The 20,783-nt window shown below is 48.1% G+C and overlaps 1 protein-coding gene across 1 annotated transcript in view; it reads right to left on the bottom strand.

The window, feature by feature from the left end:
* The window catches only part of VPS13C (vacuolar protein sorting 13 homolog C), a 110,442-nt gene that overhangs the window by 66,618 nt on the left and 23,041 nt on the right, over positions 1-20,783 (bottom strand). The window contains 18 exon segments of the mRNA XM_048519710.1: positions 327-489; positions 643-702; positions 2,144-2,223; positions 3,034-3,190; positions 7,124-7,244; positions 7,246-7,269; positions 8,763-8,842; positions 8,844-8,978; positions 8,980-9,057; positions 9,060-9,098; positions 10,325-10,492; positions 13,616-13,719; positions 16,384-16,500; positions 16,603-16,765; positions 18,522-18,581; positions 18,712-18,788; positions 19,012-19,165; positions 20,314-20,456. Of these exon segments, the coding sequence (XP_048375667.1) occupies positions 327-489; positions 643-702; positions 2,144-2,223; positions 3,034-3,190; positions 7,124-7,244; positions 7,246-7,269; positions 8,763-8,842; positions 8,844-8,978; positions 8,980-9,057; positions 9,060-9,098; positions 10,325-10,492; positions 13,616-13,719; positions 16,384-16,500; positions 16,603-16,765; positions 18,522-18,581; positions 18,712-18,788; positions 19,012-19,165; positions 20,314-20,456 (1,923 nt within the window).

Genomic DNA, 20,783 nt, shown 5'->3' with positions numbered 1-20,783 from the left:
AATTGGTGATTTTGCCACGTGATTTTTGGCTTAGTTACGCCCCTCCTCTCAGCAGTAGCGCGCAGAACTTGAAGCAGTCTAGCAGGGGGTGCACTGGCGGGTGTGGCAGCCTGCGCCTGCGTGCATTCGTTTCCCGCCCAAGGACCGGCGCAGCGGCTGCGTCCCTGCCACAGCCCCGCCCAGGAATACCCCACCCCCAGAATGCCCGGCCACGCCCCCGTCGTGCCCCGCCCAGCCCCATTGGCGCTACGCCACAGTTTGAATCCCACCACCATGGGAACCTGTTACTAAAATATTTGGATCCCACCACTGGTCCGCCGCAATACCTGGTTTCCCACCAGCAGTTCTGGGCTCTTCTAATGGCAGTTTCATTTCCGTTCCCTTTTGGGCAGCCGCGGGACCGCTTGACGCCACGCTGTTCGTGACAAAATCCATGATGGAAAGCAAAGCCTCCATGTGCAGGAGGAGGTCTAGAGACGAAAAGGACACCTAAGGAGCAAACGAGCCGACATCAGAGGCGCAGCCCAAAGGTTTCTGGTTCTGGTCACCATTTCGCGATAAGGGAAATCTGATACACGCTAACGCCATGGCGAGAGTTTGCGGCAAACGACCACTGTGCTGGAAGTAAAAAAATATACTTACGTTTAGTGCTTGCTTTGTGCTTCTGTAAAGTGTTGCAAAGTGTGGTCCGCCTTCATCTGCCTGTGCAAAGAAATGAGGTTTCAAACTGCTTCAGCCCATATAAGTACCGTATATACTCGCGTATAAGTCAACCCGCATATAAGTCGAGGCACCTAATTTTACCACAAAAAACTGGGAAAACGTATTGGCGTATAAGTCGAGGGTGGGAAATGCAGCAGCTGCTGGTAAATTTCAAAAATAAAAATAGATGCCAATAAAATTACATCAATTGAGGCATCAGTAGGTTAAATGTTTTTGAATATTTATTTCAAAGAAAAACAGTAAACTGGCTCTGTTAGTGGAAAAGAGGGCCAACAAGAACAATATGGTATCAACAATAACTTTAAAAGTACAAAAACCTTAGCTCAACCAGCAACCAAGCTAAAGCACAAGAGTTAAAATCCTCCAAAACTGGATTCCTCATCATCATCTGTATGTCCAAATGTAACCCAACTTAGATTTTAAGAGGGATATTATCAGAAATGGAAAATCTACTATTAGCTTCCATTGTAAACAATGGGGGATGGGGGCATCCCCTTTGGGGGTCAATAACGTTGGATCCCCTGACCCAAACTTCACCAAACCTGGCTGGTATCATAAGGAGACTCTCCTGATGAGACCAGCCAGGTTTGGTGAAGTTTGGTTCAGAGGGTACAAAGTTATGGACCCTCAAAAGGGTAGCCCCATCTACTAATAGCTCCCATTGAAAACAATGGGAAATGGGGGCACCTCATTTGGGGGTCCATAACTTTGGACCCACTGAACCAAACTTTACCAAACTTGGCTGGTATCATCAGGAGTGTGTTCTGAGGGTACCCTGAAATTTAGGTGCCGCTAGCATAAAAGCTGCTCCCCCTGCTGGCCGGCAAAGTAAAAACACACAAAAAATTTTAATGACCCGCATATAAGTCAAGGGGAGCTTTTTCAGCATTAAAAATGTGCTGAAAAATTTGACTTATACATGAGAATATACGGTAAATCAGAGCAGAATATATTCCAACCCTTTGGGCAGGACTTCTTCTGTGCCCACAGCAAGCGTTGTAGCATCAAAACACAGTTCCCCACAAAGCACCAAACAAGTGATCAGGAACTCCATAGATGAGAGGAGGAAGCAGTGAGGGAAAATCTTTTCGGTGTGTGGGTTTTGTTTTGCGCACATTGCGAAGATCGCGAGTTGCTTTCAGAGAAACCCAGATCACAGTCTGGTCTCTTGAGGACACAGACTGAAGACTAATATTCCGTTTGCAACCGAGCCCAAACACCCACTCACAAAAACACTCACAAAAACACCCATCTATGGCCAGTCAAAGGCAATTCTTCCATTAGTGTTATTACAGGTAGAAGCTAATGTCCAATTTAATCAAATCACAGGCTTTATTTCGTTTTGATTCTGCAAAACTTTAGCCTTGTGACTACAATTTGGAGATCCCACAATGATTTTTAGCAAAGGAAAACATCGAACCTTTATATATTCCATCTTTAGAAGATGCCCGTCAGCCTCCGCTGAAGAATTAATGATATTCAGTGGCTCTCCTTTGGAGTCTGTGGAGAAAAGTCAGTGTACGCTTTTATACAACTCCAGGTCACTTGTATCACTGTATTCACTGGAGCATACAATTGAAAGAGAACATACAACCAGAATGGGTAAAAACAAAATAACACTCGTGGCCCTCCAGATGTTCATGAACTACAATTCCCATCAGTCCCTCCCAACATGAGCATTGGCTACACTGGCAAGGGCTGATGGGAATTGTAGTCCATGAACATCTGGAGGGCCGCAAGTTTGACACCTGTGCGTTAGACGAACTACCATTAAGAACATAAGGACATAAGAACAAGCCAGCTGGATCAGACCAGAGTCCATCTAGTCCAGCTCTCTGCTACTCGCAGTGGCCCACCAGGTACCATTGGGAGCTCACAGGCAGGATGTGAAAGCAATGGCCTTCTGCGGCTGTTGCTCCAGAGCACCTGGTCTGTTAAGGCATTTGCAATCTCAGATCAAAGAGGATCAAGATTGGTAGCCATAAATCGACTTCTCCATAAATCTGTCCAAGCCCCTTTTAAAGCTATCCAGGTTAGTGGCCATCACCACCTCCTGTGGCAGCATTCTTCAAAACCTTTCCAAAGATTTTTCTTTATTTAACCTTATTTACCGTAAGCCACTTGAACAACAAGGGAAGAAAGGCTGAAATGTGTTTTAACAAATAACTCGCTTTGCCTTTTTAAAAAATCCACTCGCTCATCACACCTTTGCTAGTAAAGTGGCCGCAGGCAAATGCTCTGACACGAAGACGTCGTTTTTATCTCCTCTGCGACACCGTGTCACCAAGTGTTACGTTAAGCATGACTCACCTGTAAACTCGAGGCACTTCATGGTGATTTTCTTCAGGTACACCGTGGCAGACATGGCGTGCGTCTTCATTTTGCCTTCGGTTCCCAGCTGCAGCACTATCAGCGTGTGCAGAGGAAAGGTCTTCTTTTCCGCCTGCTTCGTTAACTGCACTACAACCTATGGAAGTGTATACATACATGCCATGGAAGATGCTATCGCTACAGTAAAGGGAAGTCACATATGACTGTGAAAAGCATCTTTGCCTTTTGATCTCCTGGAGGGGGGGCAGGAAACTATGCAGAGGTGCTAGCATGAAACTTCAAAGGTTTTGGAAACCTCATGGCGAGCGGGAAAAGTTTTCTTGGAGAGTGAGGGAACAAAGCCTAGGTGACTCTATCATGGGCTAAGCCAGGGGTAGGGAACCTTTAACACTCAAAGAGCCATTTGGACCCGTTTTCCACGGGAAAAGAAACACTTGGAGCCGCAAATAATTTTTGATATTTAAAATAAAGATAACACTGTATATATTGGGTTTTTTTTACCTTTTACTCCGCTCATTCTGAGAAGCGCATGGATGCGCTCGCCATACACTACCTGCAGGGTGGGTGGCAAGGATGAAGCCGCAGCTTGACGGCCTTGGCAGGCGCTGGAAAGCACCGCCCGGCTCAATGGGGCGAAGCGAGAGAAGCCAGCGGCGCAACTAACCCAGCCGCCGTGGAGGCAGTTAGTGCGCCCTGCCCTGCTGCCTGCAGAGCGGTACAGGATGGGGCATGGCGGTTTCGGCACCGTGGAGCACGGATGCAAGAACTTAAGAAGAGCCGCATGCGGCTCTTGAGCCGCAGGTTCCCTACCCCTGGGCTAAGCTAAGAGAAGCACCTCTTGACTGGAGTTCCCAAGAGATCCACAAGAAGCATTCAGCTGGTCAATTTCTCTAAACGCATTTATGTTTTATTTCTTTGTTTTGAACTTTTACAATAAATCTTTGAGAAATCATCTGGTCTGGAGTTTAATAGGAGGGAAAAGAACCCGAAATTGAGGTGAGGTAAGAGTGGCTCTCCCAAGCTTAATCTCAGCCTCAGTCATCATAATACACACATAATCCGGCATAATTCATAAGTTACATTAAAATGCGTGCTAAAGATCAGTGATGAGCAATCCCAGTATTCTGCATTCCCCCACGTTTTGATTTTTCCAAAGCACCTACATGTGGTAAGCTGGATTCTTCCAGTTCCGATTAGTATAAATGTCTTTCAAGGGGAAATGTTCAAGAAAAGAATGAAGATTAAGGCATACAACTAAATTCTTTAGGAGCCCCCAAGACAGACATTCTATCTTGCCACTGAGCTCGGCCAAGACTGAAGTCATGTTGTTAATAAAAGAGGACGAACGCGCAGCCAACCAATTCAACCTATGCTTGCTCCAGAAAGCCCACGTTATCCATTCCCTGAACAAGGCAAGAAAGATTCATTTCCACCTCTTCCATTCCTTTCTGTTTAACATCTTCCATGAATCTTTTGTGCTTCATTCCTTCATTGAGACCTCTTTGTGAATTCCCAGGGATACCTGTGTTTCTTCCATTCCATTGATTCCATTCTTCACTCCTTCTTCCTTCCATATTTTCATTCCTTCCATATTATTCATTCCAGCTGGATCAGACAAGTCCATCTAGTCCAGCTTTCTTATTAAGCCCAGGTCTTTAAGGGCTTTCCTGAACAGATATTCTTTCAATGGCCTTCTTTTCACTCCATTTCTATTCATTTATTTACAACCTCCAGATCAAGAGGATCCAGGTGTGTCCTTCCATCCTTCTTCCTTCCTCCCTCCATTCCATCCATTTCAGGGTCCATGGGCCAACATCTTCAGGTTAGTTGGTTTTTCGGGTCATATATCCACTTTCCTTCCTTCCGTTCTTCCTTTCATTATGTCTCCTTTCACTCCGTCCATTCCTTTCTGCTGTGTAAGACACTTTCCTTCTTCCGTTGTCTCTTCAAACCCTGTGTCCGTGTGTGTCGCCACTATTCCTCCATGAGGTCCATGGACCAGGGCTGTCCACTCTGTGTCAGTGTGTGTGCCTCCATGGTTCTTCGGGTCCGTTCCTTCCTTGGGATCCTCTTCCTTCCTTTAGGTCCTCCTGTTTCCCCTCATTCCTTTCCTTGGGTTTCCATTTTTTTTTTTTCCATCCTCTTGGCTGGTCCATCCTTGTCCTTTCCTGTGTCTTCCTCCGTTTCTGTGTTCCTTTTCGGATTTGTGGGCCCGGGTGGTCCTTCCACCACTGGGTGCCAGTCCATTTTTTCCTTCCTGCTGTGTGTGTGTGTGTTCGATGATTCTGGTCGTGTGGCCATGCCAGGGATGGGGCCCGGCCTCGGTGGTGGTGGTGTCCAGTCAGTCAGTCAGTCAGTCAATCCGGTGGTCCGGTCGTTGGTCAGTTGGGATTGGTTGGGTGTGTGTCCTGTGTGCTCTGGGATTCCTGGTCAGTGTGTGGTCGTGTCCTTTGGTCTGTGTGTGTCCGGGGCTCCTTCTGGGTCCTTTTCCGTGTGTTGTTGTCGGGCTGGCCATGTGCCGTTGGGGCCTCCTCCTCCCTCCTCCTCCCCTCCCCTCCTCCTCTCCCTCCACTCTCCTCCTCTCCCTCCCCTCCTCTCCTCTCCTCTCCTCCTCTCCTCTCCTCCTCCTTCTCCTCCTCCCCTCCTCCTCTCCTCCCCCTCCTCCTCTCCTCCTCCTCCTCTCCTCCTCCTCTCCTCCTCTCCTCCTCTCCTCCTCCTCCTCCTCTCCTCCCCCTCTCCCCCTCCTCCCCCTCCTCCTCCTCTCCTCCTCCTCTCCTCCACCTCCTCTCCTCCTCCTCTCCTCCTCCTCCTCTCCTCTCCTCTCCCTCTCCCCCCCTCTCCTCTCCTCTCCCTCTCCCTCTCTCCTCCCCTCCTCCTCTCCCCCTCCTCCTCTCCCTCCCTCCTCTCCTCCCTCCTCCTCCCTCCTCCTCCTCCCTCCTCCTCTCCTCTCTTCTCTCCTCCTCCCCTCCTCTCCTCTCTCCTCCTCCCCTCCTCTCTCTCTCCCTCCTCTCCTCTCTTCTCTCCTCCTCCTCTTCTCTCTTCTCTCCTCCTCCTCTCCTCTCTCTCCCTCTCCTCCTCCTCCTCCTCCTCCTCCTCCTTTCCTCCTCTCCTCTCTCTCCTCCTCTCCTCCTCTCCCTCTCTCTCTCTCCTCCTCCCTCTCCTCCCTCCTCCTCTCCTCTCCTCCTCTCTCTCTCTCCTCCTCCTCCTCTCCCTCCTCTCCTCTCCTCCTCCTCCTCCTCTCCTCCTCCTTCTTCTCCCTCTCCTCTCCCCCATCGTCCTCTCCCCTCCTCTCCTCTCCCCCATCGTCCTCTCCCCTCCTCTCCTCTCCCCCATCGTCCTCTCCCCTCCTCTCCTCTCCCCCATCGTCCTCTCCCCTCCTCTCCTCTCCCCTCCTCTCCTCTCCTCCTCCCTCCTCCCCCCCCCCCTCCTCTCCCCCCCCTCCCCTCCTCCTCCTCCCTCTCCTCCTCTCCTCTCTCTCCTCCCTCCTCTCCTCCTCCCTCCCTCCTCTCCCTCTCCCTCTCCCTCCTTCCTCCTCTCCTCTCCTCTCCTCCTCCTCTGTCTCTCCTCCTCTCCTCTCCTCTCCTGTCTCCTCTCCTCCTCCTCTCTCCTCCTCTCCCTCTCCTCTCCCTCCTCTCTCTCTCTCCTTTCCTCCCTCCTCTCCTCCCTCTCCTCCTCTCCTCCTCCTCCCTCTCCTCCTCCTCTCCTCCTCTCCTCCTCCTCTCCCTCTCCTCCTCTTCTCCTCCTCTCCTCCACCACCTCCTCCCCCTCCTCCTCTCCTCCTCCTCCTCCTCTCCTCCCCCTCTCCCCCTCCTCCCCCTCCTCCTCCTCTCCTCCTCTCCCTCTCTCTCTGTGTGTTCCCCAAACAGTGGTCCTCAACGTGGCAACAGAAGCGGTCTATTTAACAGTTGATGGAGAGCAAGTTAAAAGCAGTAGACCAGGGGGATCCAGCAGGAAAGACTGTTGCGCACATAAATGTTTTCACCGGCTTCTCTCCGTTACAGTCTTGGCATCCCGCAAACAGACCTGCTGTCACAGAAGCGTATACAGCTGTAAATCAAAATTCACTTACGTTCATCTTATCTAGGTGACCTTTGACTTCCATCATGGGTATGCTGTGATACCACGCTGCAGCCAGGTTGCGGTTCACAGAAAGGTTCAGGTTAATTGGATGCAGAATTTGGATGTCGGCTGAAAAGCCACGGCTGAAGAGCCGTCCTAGAAGAGGCTGAGGGAAAGGAGCTCCTTTAAAAGTTCACAGAGCAGGGCTCCACACTTCAGACCCACCAAAGAGCCTTTAAACTTTTTTTAAACTCTTCATTTATTACACATTTTTCTCTAGGATAATAAAGTTAACACAAGCAAACGTAATAGGTACAAACTACATCTACCAATTTCTTCACAAAGTAATTCTTAATACCCACTAAAGCTCTGTGAACCATTGAAGATGGATTCCAGCCTCAAGTTTGGAGGAGAACTTTCAACCCAGCAGAAATCCGCATTACCCCATATGCCCCTACTCGGCCTCTGCGCTCAGCAGAGGCCAATTTGCTGGTGGTTCCTGGCCCCTCAATGATGATGCAGCTGGCCTCCACATGGGCCAGGACCTTTACAGCCCTGGCCCGGCCTGGTGGAACACTCTTCCTCCCAGCTTAATTCGTTTCGGACGCTTTGGTGAGTTCAGCGAGGGCCTGTAGGCCTGAGTTGTTCCGCCCGGGCCTTTGGAGTGTCCAGTACAAGCTGAAATATTACTGCCCCCCCCCCCCCATATATTTATTTTACCACCTTATGCTGCCCTCTTAGAGGGAGTCCGGCTGCTCTTCTTAGGGAGGCCTTTAAACAAATTGGATTTTGGGATGCCGATATTTTGTACTGACCGCTGTTTTTAATGGATTTTATTGGTTTTCGTAATTGCACTGATTGTAATGATGCACACATGTGGATATTGTTGTGCGCCGCCCAGAGCCCTTCGGGGATGGGGCGGTCTACAGAATGAATGAATGAATGAATGAATGAATGAATGAATGAATGAATGAATGAATGAATGAATGAATGAATGAATGAATGAATGAATGAATGAATGAATGAATGAATAAGTCTCACATTCTCACATACTTCTCTGGTTGCTACAAAAAGAAAATCACTAGACCGAGGAGAGTCACTCAAGTCTGTCTCCAGAGATGCTAGGGACAGAGTTTTCTTCAGGAGAGCATGTCTGGAAGCACGGTATAAATTATTAAATGCAGTCCAGCCTAGTTACTTTCTTTTGTAAGGAGGGCACGAGGCACAATGAGATCTAAGACTCACAAGAAGCCGAGAATTCACCTGAACAACCCCAGAGTACTTGATGAGACAGTCAACATGAAGAAGAAGAGTTTGGATTTATATCCCACCTTTCTCTCCTGTAAGAAGACTCAAGGTGGCCGACAAGCTCCTTTCCCTTCCTCTCCCCACAACAGACACCTTGTGCCAGGGCAGGTGGGGCTGAAGAGCTGGAGAGAGGGGCACTGTGATGACCTTTAGCCCAAGGTCACCCAGCAGGAATGGAGGAGTGCGGAAACACATCTGGCTCGGCCAGGGGTAGAGCCAGCATGGCGGTGTGGTTCAGAGCAGGTGGATTCTAACCTGGAGAACCGGGTTTGATTCCCCGCTCCTCCACCTGAGCTGACAGAAGGATTATCATCTGGTCATGCAGAAGGGTCCCAACACACCTGGCCATCTTCAGCTTCGTCAGCTGCACGGTCATTCTGTCCATGACTGGCGGGAGGGAGCGTCCGTCGGCTGACTTACCAGAGGCTGAACTGGTTCTGGACCCCTGATGACCCAGAGCCCCAGGTCGTGACGGCCACAGCGCTTAGCTCTGGGCAGCGGAGACTAATACCGCGGAGGATCCAGAATGACGGCGCCTTCAGGTGGATGTCCGCGGACGAAGCGGGAAGCTCCTCTGGGCAAGTCTCTCTCACGCTTCGTGGCAGCCTTTTCTGCCGCTTGGGCGGTAGCGGCGCTTCAGAAGCCTCTTTGGCCGTCTGGAAGTTGTTGAGGAAGTTCTGCAAGAAAAGGAGAACCGGGGGGTTGGTGGAGAATGCTTTTTTGAGCCTTGTTCAGAACAGAATCATGCCTTTTGCACAGAGGTGTAGCTGGGCCAGAGTGCTCTGTATTTTCCACCACCACCACCCGTGGCGCCCTGCCCCCTTCCCCTCCCCTTTACCTTAGTGCAGGCTGGAGAAGCGGCCTGTTCCCTTCAGGCTGAAAATGGCCTGGTGGGAACTACACTTCCCACATGAAGACCCTGGGGCTGCAAGGGTCTCCTGGGAAGTGTAGTTCCCCCACCGGCCGCTTACCTGAAAGAAAAACTGAGCACCCAGTGGCATCAGGCAAGAGGTTAAGAACTCGTGTATCTAATCTGGAGGAACCGGGTTTGATTCCCCACTCCTCCACCTGAGTGGCAGAGGTTTATCTGGGGGATTCAGATTAGCCTGTGCACTCCCACACACGCCAGCTGGGTGACCTTGGGCTAGTCACAGCTTCTCGGAGCTCTCTCAGCCCCACCCACCTCACAGGGTGTTTGTTGTGAGGGGGGAAGGGCAAGGAGATTGTCAGCCCCTTTGAGTCTCCTGCAGGAGAGAAAGGGGGGATATAAATCCAAACTCTTCTTCTTCTTCTTCTCCAGCCTGCACTGTTTTACGAGGGTAAGTGGGGGAGCGCTGCGGGGGGGGGATTTTCCAGCTCCCCCAGGCACACGCCCGGTGCAGCATGCACCCTCCGGCCCACCGGTAGCTCTGCCTCTGCTTTTACATATTTTTGTCTACGGCAAAAGGCACAACCAGATGGTCATTCCTGAGCCTCTCCCAAGCTCCTGAGTCCATCAAAACCAGGGCTCTCACCACACACCCAGTTCTTGCCCAGTTCCTCCACACGAGTAAGTGGAAACTGTCACCTAAAGGCAAGCTAGGTACACAAAGGCTGGGCACCAAACCGAGACATTCAACAGTTTTTGGAAGTTAGCTCCACCCCAGAAAGTGCAAGAGCTTTTCTCTTTTTCTTTCTTCACTACAAGGTAGAAAAAAACCCAGGCTGTTCAGAAAACAGCAGAATGGCTGGCCGAGCAAATATATTTAGCGTCCCAGTTACTTTCCAAAACACCTTTGTAGAACTTCCAGAGCGCAGGACGTACAACTAATGTGGAAACTTCCTGTGATTTCTACTGGCTGCGCATTAAACGTGTACTTGGAACCCACAGTGGTAATTCTATCCAGCACACGCTCAGACTTACCAGGAGCGCCATGAGGAATTTATGCAGATACACGATCTGGATGCAGCCCACTTTCAGAGAGACCGTCCCGTCCACCTTGGACATGTCTGTGTAAGCGTCTCCCTCGGTGGCATTTGGGTACAGGGCCAAGTTGAAGCTGAAGACCTCTTCGCCAACTATGGAGACAGCCTGAAAAAGGGGGGACGGAAGGAAGCATCTTATTTCCATCTGTGCAATGATGTAGAAGGCTTTTTAACGCTGCTCTCATACTCAAGCACATGCGGTGTTAAGACAAGTATGTTGAAGGAAGGAAGGAAGGAAGGAAGGAAGGAAGGAAGGAAGGAAGGAAGGAAGGAAGGAAGGAAGGAAGGAAGGAAGGAAGGAAGGAAGGAAGGAAGGAAGGAAGGAAGGAAGGAAGGAAGGAAGGAAGGAAGGAGGAAGGAAGAGGAACGAACAAATGAAGGAAGGAAGGAAGGAAGGAAGGAAGGAAGGAAGGAAGGAAAGGAAGGAAGGAAGGAAGGAAGGAAGGAAGGAAGGAAGGAAGGAAGGAAGGAAGGAAGGAAGGAAGGAAGGAAGGAAGGAAGGAAGGAAGGAAGCCCGGCCTTTATTGGCATTAAAAGAAAAAAGGAAAAGACAGAAATTGAATCTACGATGAATACAGCGAGTGAACATTTCAAAAAGAGCTGCTAAAATATGCTACATTCCGTTCATCGTATATTGTAATATTACAGTAGAACGTTAAAATAAGATGGCATGATGAGAAGGAGAAAGAGTCGATTGCATTTGTTCTGTACGTATAAAAGCCAATTAGCGAATCATTTGCATTCGATTATTTCAAGGAGAAAATCTGCAACCATCTCAGTGTGTGCACACATGCCCCGCCCAGTCGGAACATCCCATCCAGTGCCCTGAAAAATGACTCAAGGGGTTTCTGGCAGATTGTGGCTGGTGGTATGCGTACTTCTCCCACACCAACAACCACCATAGACCAACATCTATGGTTCTCTTACTTTCAAGAGGTGTTTGGTGACAACAGCAGAACTTCTGCCCCTGACACCCCACGCTCCACCTTCACCTTCCCTACATGGCCTCCAGTGCTCGCTGAAGAAATTAAACCTTTGATTGAACAACTGCAGTCCCATAAAGCCCCGGCCCAGGCGTTCTTCATACAATTTATTTAAAACATTCATTGACTGGTGGTCTCCGCTTCTAGCTTTGCTATTTACTTCGGTTAATAACACTGGCATAGCCCCCTCTTCGTGGACCAATGCCATAGTAACACCAATATTTAAAAAAGGAGACCCTAATCAGCCAGTCAATTACAGGCCCATTAGCCTCCTATCAATAACTGGTAAGCTTTATGCTAAATACTTATTGAACAAAATCTCATCCTGGATTGACAGCAACAGGATATTGGGCTTAGAACAAATTGGTTTCAAAAAAGGGCATACTACAATAGATCACTGTATGGTTTTAAATATGCTCATCTCTAAATACACCAAGAGAGGTAAAGTTAACCTCTATACTGCCTTTATCGATCTAAAAGGGGCTTTTGATTCAGTCGTAAGAGAGCTCCTCTGGCAAAAAAACTGGAGGCACTGAAATCGATCCAAACTTTTTAAGCTTGCAAAGCCCTGCATACCAACAACACTTGTCAAGTGAAATGCCGCCTCTTGGCCTATTGACCCTAAAGGTAGAGTAACCAAAGGAGTCAAACAAGGTTGCGTTATGGCCCCTTCCTGTTCAATCTGTTTTAAATGACCTTGCCCTAAGCACGAGAACAATTGACTCACACTGTCCCCTTGTTAGGGAACATGCCACTGCAATTCTGCTTTATGCTGATGATGCCTATCACAAAGCTCCAAGGTTGGCCTATTCTGGCCTCCTACATAAAAATGCAGTGAATATTGCAATAACAACCTGCTGTCAATTAACCCTCTCAAATCTAAGATCATGGTCTTTTCAAGTACCTTCAAGATTTCTAACTGGCACTTTGATAATGACTCTATTGAACAGGTTAAGTTCTTCAAATATTTGGGCATTAATTTCCATCACAAATCTAGTTGGGTCAAACATAGGGAAACTGTTGTCAAGAGTTGTCAAATCACTTCTGCTGACATTGAAAGGTTTTTCTTTACTAAGGGTGGCAGATTTATTCCGCGCTGCTCTAAAATTTATTTAACGTAAGGTGTCCCAACAACTTCTCTATGGGGTACTTCCCTATGGATTCCGAAGCCGGCATGGCATATCCGGTTTGGGCGAATACCAATCTAAATTTTTATGCTCGCTTTTGGGGTCCCCACTGCGCATTACCCTATGCAGCCCTCTGCCTCGAGGCAGGTGATTACAACCTCTTGGAAAACAAAGCATGGCTGGGCCACCTTTAAATTTTAGTTCGGGTTATGTTTCCATAACAACCCTCTAACAGTCTCTCATTTATTGCCACCCTCCACGCGAACTTCCAATCTTCTACTCTGGTGGCTCATATCAAATCTCAAAGATTTCCCTCACCCTGGGTCTTTCTTGGGACCAGCTCCTTTATGCTTTCTCCTAGCAAGATACAGTGGCGTTAGAATCAAGATGCACGGTACTATTCGATCAGGAACACCAACATCTAGTTAGTAAAGCTAAGGGGAAGCTTGTTCTCTCCCTCCATTTTAACATCATGCCGAGAATGCAAGACAGCTGCATATTTAAACATCTTGTCTGACCCATCCTTTAAGCTGAGGTGGCTATTGACCTAGAAGCGAGAACCAACACATTTCCACTAACCTTTTCTTCCCTCAGAGAGATTCACGTACCTTCACAGCAAAGAAAGTTTACCTGTGAATACTGTATCCAAACCTCTGAGAAGTCATTGGAGCATTTTATTAGTTTGATGTCCAAAATTTTAACGATTTTTAGACCCTCAAACCCTGTTTTAGAGGATCCCTTAATGGTCCATCCAAGCGTTTTTAATCTTATATTGAACTATCTTTCTGGAATAATACAGAGAATCCCAAGCAACTGGACATAGTGGCCAAAATCCCTCTGTCAACTATTACGAAATAATTTCCTGGTCTCCTCTTTCGCTCTGATGTATGCATTTTTGAAACAGGAGTACCTGTTTTATCTTGTAAAACTGTATTTGGATTACTTAGCTCTGCTATGTTTTAATGCCTAATAAAGGTCTTTGAACTTGAACATCCCATCCAGCCCCTTTCGACAGCCAGATTTCCACATGTGTGAACCACCCCGTCGAGTGTTTGAGAAAAGAGCATGCTAATTCAGCCAGTCGAAGGGTTAACTAGCAGACTCAACATGTCAAGATACCTTCTTGTGAATTGTCCTTGAATCAACGTCCGTAACAATGATATCTTTCAGCCGTGCAAACAGGGTGGTTTGGCTGGACTGAAGAAACAGAGACGAGTCGAGGCCTGAAAAAGAAGAGCTCAGTCATGAAGTTTCAAGCTGGGCAGAGTGATGTAGCAGTTAAGAGTGTTGGACTAGATCAGACCTGGGCATTATACGGCCCGTGGGCCACATCCGGCCCGCTGGGATTACCTCCCCTGGGACTGGCCCAGCCCCCTGCCGTGCTGAGGGGCTAGGCGCTCTTTGAAGAGATCCCCGGCAGAAGCCGGTTGCCTTGGCTGCCGGCTTCTGCGAAGGGACTTTCATAGCCTTGCCACCTTAAAGCCTGAGGCCCGAGTTTGCGGCATGGAAAGCCCGCGTTCCAAGAGAAGCCGGGTTGCCTTGGCTGCCGCTTCATGGGCTTCAAAGCCCTAACTCTACTGCCTTTATGGCCTGGCCCTCCACAATGGCCCTGCATTTCTGTGTCATGCGGCCCCATGGAAAAAATAATTGCCCACCCCTGGACTAGATCAAGGGAGACACAGGTTCTAATCCCTGCATGCCGTCACTGGATAAACCTGGATCAGTCACTCATACACAACCTACCCTGCCTCACAAAGTTAAGGCAAGGATAAATAACAAGAGCTGGGAAGAACATGCTGGGGGGAAGAATTAGGACTCATAAAAGGAAACACTTCTTCACGCAACGTGTGATGGGTGTTTGGAATATGCTGCCACAGGAGGTGGTGATGGCCACTAACCTGGGTAGCTTTAAAAGGGGCTTGGACCAATTGATGGAGGAGAAGTCGATCTCTGGCTACCAATCTTGATCCTCCTTGATCTGAGATGGCAAAGGCCTTAGCAGACCAGGTGCTCGGGAGCAACAGCCGCAGAAGGCCCTTGCTTTCACCTCCTGCATGTGAGCTCCCAAAGGCACCTGGTGGGCCACTGCGAGTAGCAGAATGCTGGACTAGATGGACTCTGGTCTGATCCAGCAGGCTAGTTCTTATGTTCTTATGTTCTTAACACAGGCTAGTGGTATTAACTCTGCACTATTCTGACCCTGATGGCTCTTCAGAGCTTTTTGGGGCGGGGAGGAGTATTCCCACAGTGGCCAAGTTCACATACGTTACAACCAGCATCCCCTTTGCTTCTGTTATGTTTTTTAAGCACAACAGAAAGAGGGATTTGCAAAACAGCCTCAATTCTCGGGAACCAACAGGCCTCCAAGAACGTCTCTTCTCCAACCCTTCCACCACGCCCCACGCAATCTCTGTCTGTACAAAAACTTGGGGCTTCTGCGAGCTCTGGCTCCATAAGGGCCAACATTATGGGCTGTTCAAGCAACTGAGGATGTGGGCCACAACCAGTTCCGGTGTTATCTGCGGCACGTCTTTCGGGCCCCCATGAGCATGGAAATTGTTGCCACCAACAACATGAGATGACTTTGACCACAGAACAAGTTTGTCTCTCTGAATAGAGGGCCCCAAGTTCTGCTTGCTTGAACTCAGATGCGCTGCCAGAATCAGCCAAGAAAGCAAACTCATCTACACAGTTTAGCCTTGGACGCCACCTTGGAATCCCACATAAAGAAAGGAAATGCCCGTGTGGCATGGGTTCTGTGGAAACAGTATCTCATATGCTGTTGAATTGTCCTTTTTATGAGATAGGTAGGAAGAAGCACATAATCCCCTTCCTGCACGGAAGTGAAGGCATTACAGATAAACAGAAGGTTATATATCTTTTAAACAGCCACAACCAGAGGTGGGATCCAGCAGGTTCTCACAGGTTCCCGAGAGTAGGTTACTAATTATTTGTGTGTGCCGAGAGGGGGTTACTAATTGGTGATTTTGCCATGTGATTTTTGCCTTAGTTACGCCCCTCCTCTCAGCAGTAGCGCGCAGAACTTGAAGCAGTCTAGCAGGAGGTGCACCGGCGTGCATGGCGGCCTGCGCCTGCCTGCATTCGTTTCCCGCCCAAGGACCGGCGCAGTGGCTGCGTCCTTGCCACATCCCCGCCCAGGAATGCCCCACCCCCAAAATGCCTGGCCACGCCCCAATCGTTTCCCGCCCAGCCCCATTGGTGCTACGCCACAGTTTGAATCCCACCACCAAGGGAACCTGTTACTAAAATTTTTGGACCCCACCACTGGCCACAACTATGAGCTGTTGGAAGCGGTGGCTAAATTTTTAAATGGTGTTATTTTAACTCGTCAGAAGTTGCAAAGGCTGTTATTATCTTGCAATGTTAATCTTAAACTATTTATATGCCATTAAAGGTATTCGAAATCGAATCATCTACACAGCAAGTGAGGATAAAAAGAACGTAAAGGAAGGACAGATGTCAGTGGCCCACTTACAAACTTTACCCTTTGGACTTTTGTTCAACTTCAAGGCCTGAATAGCTTCAAAACAGTTTTGGCATCTGGACCACTTTTGAACAACCAGGGCAGGGCAGAACGGTTACATTTCATTTTCATAATTTTACCCACTTTCAAGAGGATGTTTAAAAATCACATGTGCGTATTTAAGTTCATTACCGCTCCCTCCCCATCCAAGCTCTACCACGCAGCAACCTTGAAAAAGGCAGCATAAAGGAATCAGAGATGACTCTACAAAGAAAGTCAACCAAGACCTTCAAGACGTACTATGGGAAATGTTTCAATAACTCCCCAAATTGCTAACAAGCCATCAGGTTCCTCTAACAAGGCACAATTAAGCCCACACGCTCCCAGAGTCCAGCCCCTTTACCTTGAATTTTTATCTCGGCAATATTGCTCCTCTCGTCACAGACGTTCACGCAGAAGGCATCCAACTTGGCGAACAGCTTGAAGTCAAAAACGTCCCGGTCTTTGCCAGCTTTTGTCACTGTTAGGAAGAGATTTTGCACAATCATCTTTTCATTAGGCAGCCCCTCCCTGAGTAGATCATCGGCACGTAAGAAAACCGCTCCGCCGGAATCCATCGTACCTTTTCTTGAGCTCGCGTCGGCGCGCTGCTTTTCCCCCTGAGCTGGCAACTGTCCTGCGTCAGCGGCTCCTACGCCCCTTGAAGGAAGCACGGCTGTGAGGAAGTTGAGAGTTGAGAGGAGGGCCTGGGTGTGTAGCAGAAGATTCAAGGAGGAGAATGCCACCTGGGGAGGGGGGAGAAAGAATCACGTCATGCGAAGAGTCGCGTACGCTCGATCTTTCTTACAGATGTTTTAACAAGCAAAACTGGAACCTCAGATTGTACTAAACGCAGCCCCCGGGAATCACTCATCTTCAGAGTACTTCTTTAAGCCAACCCACCGGAAACACCGTCAAAATATAGGCAAGCATTTTCACGCCAGAGCGGTGAAGGCTAACCCTGTGCTAAACTAGTACAATGACTGAGACAACCAGAGAGGCTCTGCAGTGTTTGTGTAAGGATAACAATTAAAGCAACGGAGGGAAATGGAAGCCTCCCTATAGCACTTTCTCTCCCCCCCTCCCCCACACACACTCCACCATCCTCGTGATACCCCCCCGCCCTTTGATTCTGTTTGTTATTCTCGGCTTTCTGCCAAGTCCCCTCCCAAGCCTGGGATTGAACGCCGCCAATAATTTTTGTGTGTTGCTGCCACTGTATTTTAAACAATTTTAATGTTTATGTAATTATTTTATTATGGTATTTTATATGTTGCCTGTTGGCCTCTGTTCACTGCTCACTGCCCTTCAGGGATTGGGCGGTATAAGAAAACTAATATGTTGTTGTTGTTGTTGTTGTAGATTTCACAGCTGCCAGATCTTTAGCTGGTTGTTGGCCTTCATTACCATTAGAGCCTCACCCAGAGGCCTAGGTAGTTGTAATGTATCGGCATAGTATTCGTGCGGATCCCAGCAGGGCTGCCTTCTGAATTTGACAGATGTTAATTTTGTCAATTCGAAGATGTTTTAAGTGCTGTCCTAGTGTTTTTGGGATGGCGCACAGCGTGCCGATTACCACTGGGACGACCTCAGCTGGTTTGTGCCATAGACGCTCAAGCTCGATTTTCAAATCGCGGTATCTAGTGACCTTCTCCTGTTCTTTTTCAATGACCCTGCTGTCACCGGGGACTGCTATGTTGATGATGCTATATTATTATTATTATTATTATTATTATTATTATTATTATTATTATTATTATTATTATTATTATTATTATTATTATTATTATTATTATTATTATTATTATTACTATTGATACAAAACAGTTACACACAGCAAGCAAGATCAATATGCTGGATTTTGTATTACATCACCACGTCGGACACTTCCCAAGCATCTACCGGTAGGACTGTGTGATGTATCGACGAATAATGCGTGCAGAGCCGAAAGTAAGAAAGGTGGCCTTTTGCAGCTGACATATGGTGATTTTGTCCGGCGCCAATTGTTTTTTAAGTGCCATTCACAGTTCTTTATAGGCACTGCACCCAGTGTGCCGATCACCACTGGGACCACCTTTACTGGTTTGTGCCAGAGTCTTTGTAGTTCAATCCTTAAATCCTCGTATCGTGTAAGTTTTTCCAGTTGCTTCTCTCATCAATCCTGGTTTGTGCCATAGACGCTCGTTTGTGCCATATAGACGCTGAAGCTCGATTTTCAAATCACGGTATCTAGTGACCTTCTCCTGTTCTTTTTCAATGACCCTGCTGTCACCGGGGACTGCTATGTTGATGATGCTATATTATTATTATTATTATTATTATTATTATTATTATTATTATTATTATTATTATTATTAAATACACTGCCCCAAAATCAAAACAGAGCAAGAGTGAGCTTCAACGGCTATTCGTGTTCAACAGAGAGATGCTTCCATACGGACAGAGGTTACATGATGACTCATCCGGGCAAGACTCAGAATTTGGTTTTCATCTTTCACTTACCTGAACTGTCTGTTCCGTGTTGCCAAAATCCGTATTAAATCTTGGACCGTTTTTATTGGCCTAGGGAAAGCATCGGACAAGAAAGGGGTCAGAGACGGCCCACACGGGACACCGTCCAAATTTGCCACAGGCTTCTCTTTAAACTTCAGATCTGCCGATTCTTTTTGCTTTTCTTTTTTCAACTACTCACTTTGACGTATTCCACTTTCAAGAGATCCAACCCAGGTTTGTCTGAACAGCTGATCAGGTGGAGCTGCTGTTTTTTACCTGCAACAGGAAGTAGTATGAAGCTATAGCTAAAAGCGATTTGCAAATATTAGCATACCTACATTCATTAGTCAGCAGAAAAGGGCATGCGTTGCAGATCTTACAGAAAAGAACAAGGCCGTTCCCTCGAAAGGAACACGAACAAAAGGAACACACTCATTTCTCACGTAACTTCCCAAGAGAAACGCTTTCTCTCTTGCCGTCCGTTTAGCCGTTCAGCTACCTTGAATTTCATGATAATCCAGGCTGATTTTCCTCAAGTAGGCCACGGCTGTCAAGTCGTAGGTTCTGACGGTGGCTTCCGTTCCGAGCTGCTTGATGTTAAACATAACTATGGTCTCCTCTCTCTGCAGCTGCTGGGTGAGCTCCAAAATCACCTAGAGGGGTCAAACGTCTAGAATCAGACTCTTGTCAAACTTGCTCTCTCTCACTCGAGGATGCTGAAATTTCAAACAAGTTTAACCCCAGAGGAGCCCACAAGCTCAAAAGGGCTGGGGACCCCTGACATATGTACACAAGCTCCCATATTTGGGGGGCGGGGCAGAGGAAGTGGTTAGTTTTAAATTTCTGGGCGTTATGATTAAAGAGGACCTGACCTGGGGTGTACAGACTGCTGCGGTGGTTAAGAAGGCCCAGCAAAGACTGTACTATTTGAGACTTTTAAGGAAACAACAACTGAATGGAAAACTCCTGGTGTCCTTTTACCGCTGTGCTATAGAGAGTGTCTTAACCTACTGCATCTGTGTATGGTTCTCCAGTTGCACAGTGGCAGATAGGAAGGCGCTCCAAAGGGTGATCACTACTGCACAGAGGATTATCGGCTGCCCTCTCCCCTCCTTGGAAGAACTCTATAATTCCCGAAGCCTAAAGAAAGCCCAAAATATTCTGAGTGACCCGTCTCATCCAGCACACTCTCTTTTTGAACTGTCACCATCCGGCAGACGATACAGGTCTATCAAAACTAGGACAAAGAGGCTTAGAGACAGCTTCTACTCTAGAGCTGTGGCAATGCTGAACTCCGCGGCTTCGTGTTGATGTGTTTGGGGCTGTGTAGGGATGGGTGGAGGAAGGGGAAAGTGAGGGTGGGGTATGAGTCTGGAATTGTGTGCATCGAGGAACGCTGCTGTAAATTTCGTTGTGCGTGCACAATGACAATAAATGCTTATGCTTATGCTTATGAAAAGAGGACTGTAAGGTCCCAGCAAGGAAGTTTGACCTGGGCCTTTCTGCTGCCCTGGCCATACGCTACGGGACCTCTCTCCATCCATTCCCAGTAAGGCCAAGCTGTGTGTGTTGGGATGCTCCTGGCTCCAGCTTTGCAAGTTTCACTGACTCCCTAAGCCACAGGTGTCAAACTCGTGGCCCTCCAGATGTTATGGACTACAGTTCCCATCATGATGGGAACTGTAGTCCATAACATCTGGAGGGCCGTGAGTTTGACACCTATGCCCCAAGCGGTGGAAACTCCCACAGAATCTCACCACATGGGTCATTTATCGCTGCCGAATGAAGAACCCACACTTGCCTCTCTGATCTCAAACTTCAGCTGAAGGTCCGTGAGCTCTTCTTGAATAGGCTCAGCTTCGGCCTGCAGCTTCCTTCGCTTAGCAGGACTTTTTTCCAGCGATCTGGAGTGCTCGATGGTGTCAAAGTACTCTTCGTCGGAATCTAAAAGGGAGAAGAAAGGCAGAGAAGGGCCTTTGCCATCGTCTACTACTTAAGGTGTCGAGGACACGACCACAGGATCACCGGTGTGCAAAGCACACACTCGACCACCGAGCCACATTCCCTCCCCACAAAGGAAGTTATCAACAAAATGAACTTAGAGATGATTCTCCGACATTGTCTTTTAACTGCTCCTTTAAAAGGAAAATTGGTTTAGGGTAATACATCATTTGTTAACTTAAACGCAAGAACCACCCCGGTGTACCGCCCAGAGCCCTTCGGGGGTGGGCGGTTTATATAAATTAGATAGATAGATAGATAGATAGATAG

The sequence above is a fragment of the Sphaerodactylus townsendi genome, linkage group LG17 (genome assembly GCF_021028975.2).
Source record: "Sphaerodactylus townsendi isolate TG3544 linkage group LG17, MPM_Stown_v2.3, whole genome shotgun sequence".
NCBI classification, from domain to species: domain Eukaryota; kingdom Metazoa; phylum Chordata; class Lepidosauria; order Squamata; family Sphaerodactylidae; genus Sphaerodactylus; species Sphaerodactylus townsendi.
Note: the sequence above shows the minus strand (reverse complement) of the source record. Positions and strands in the feature narration are given on the sequence as shown.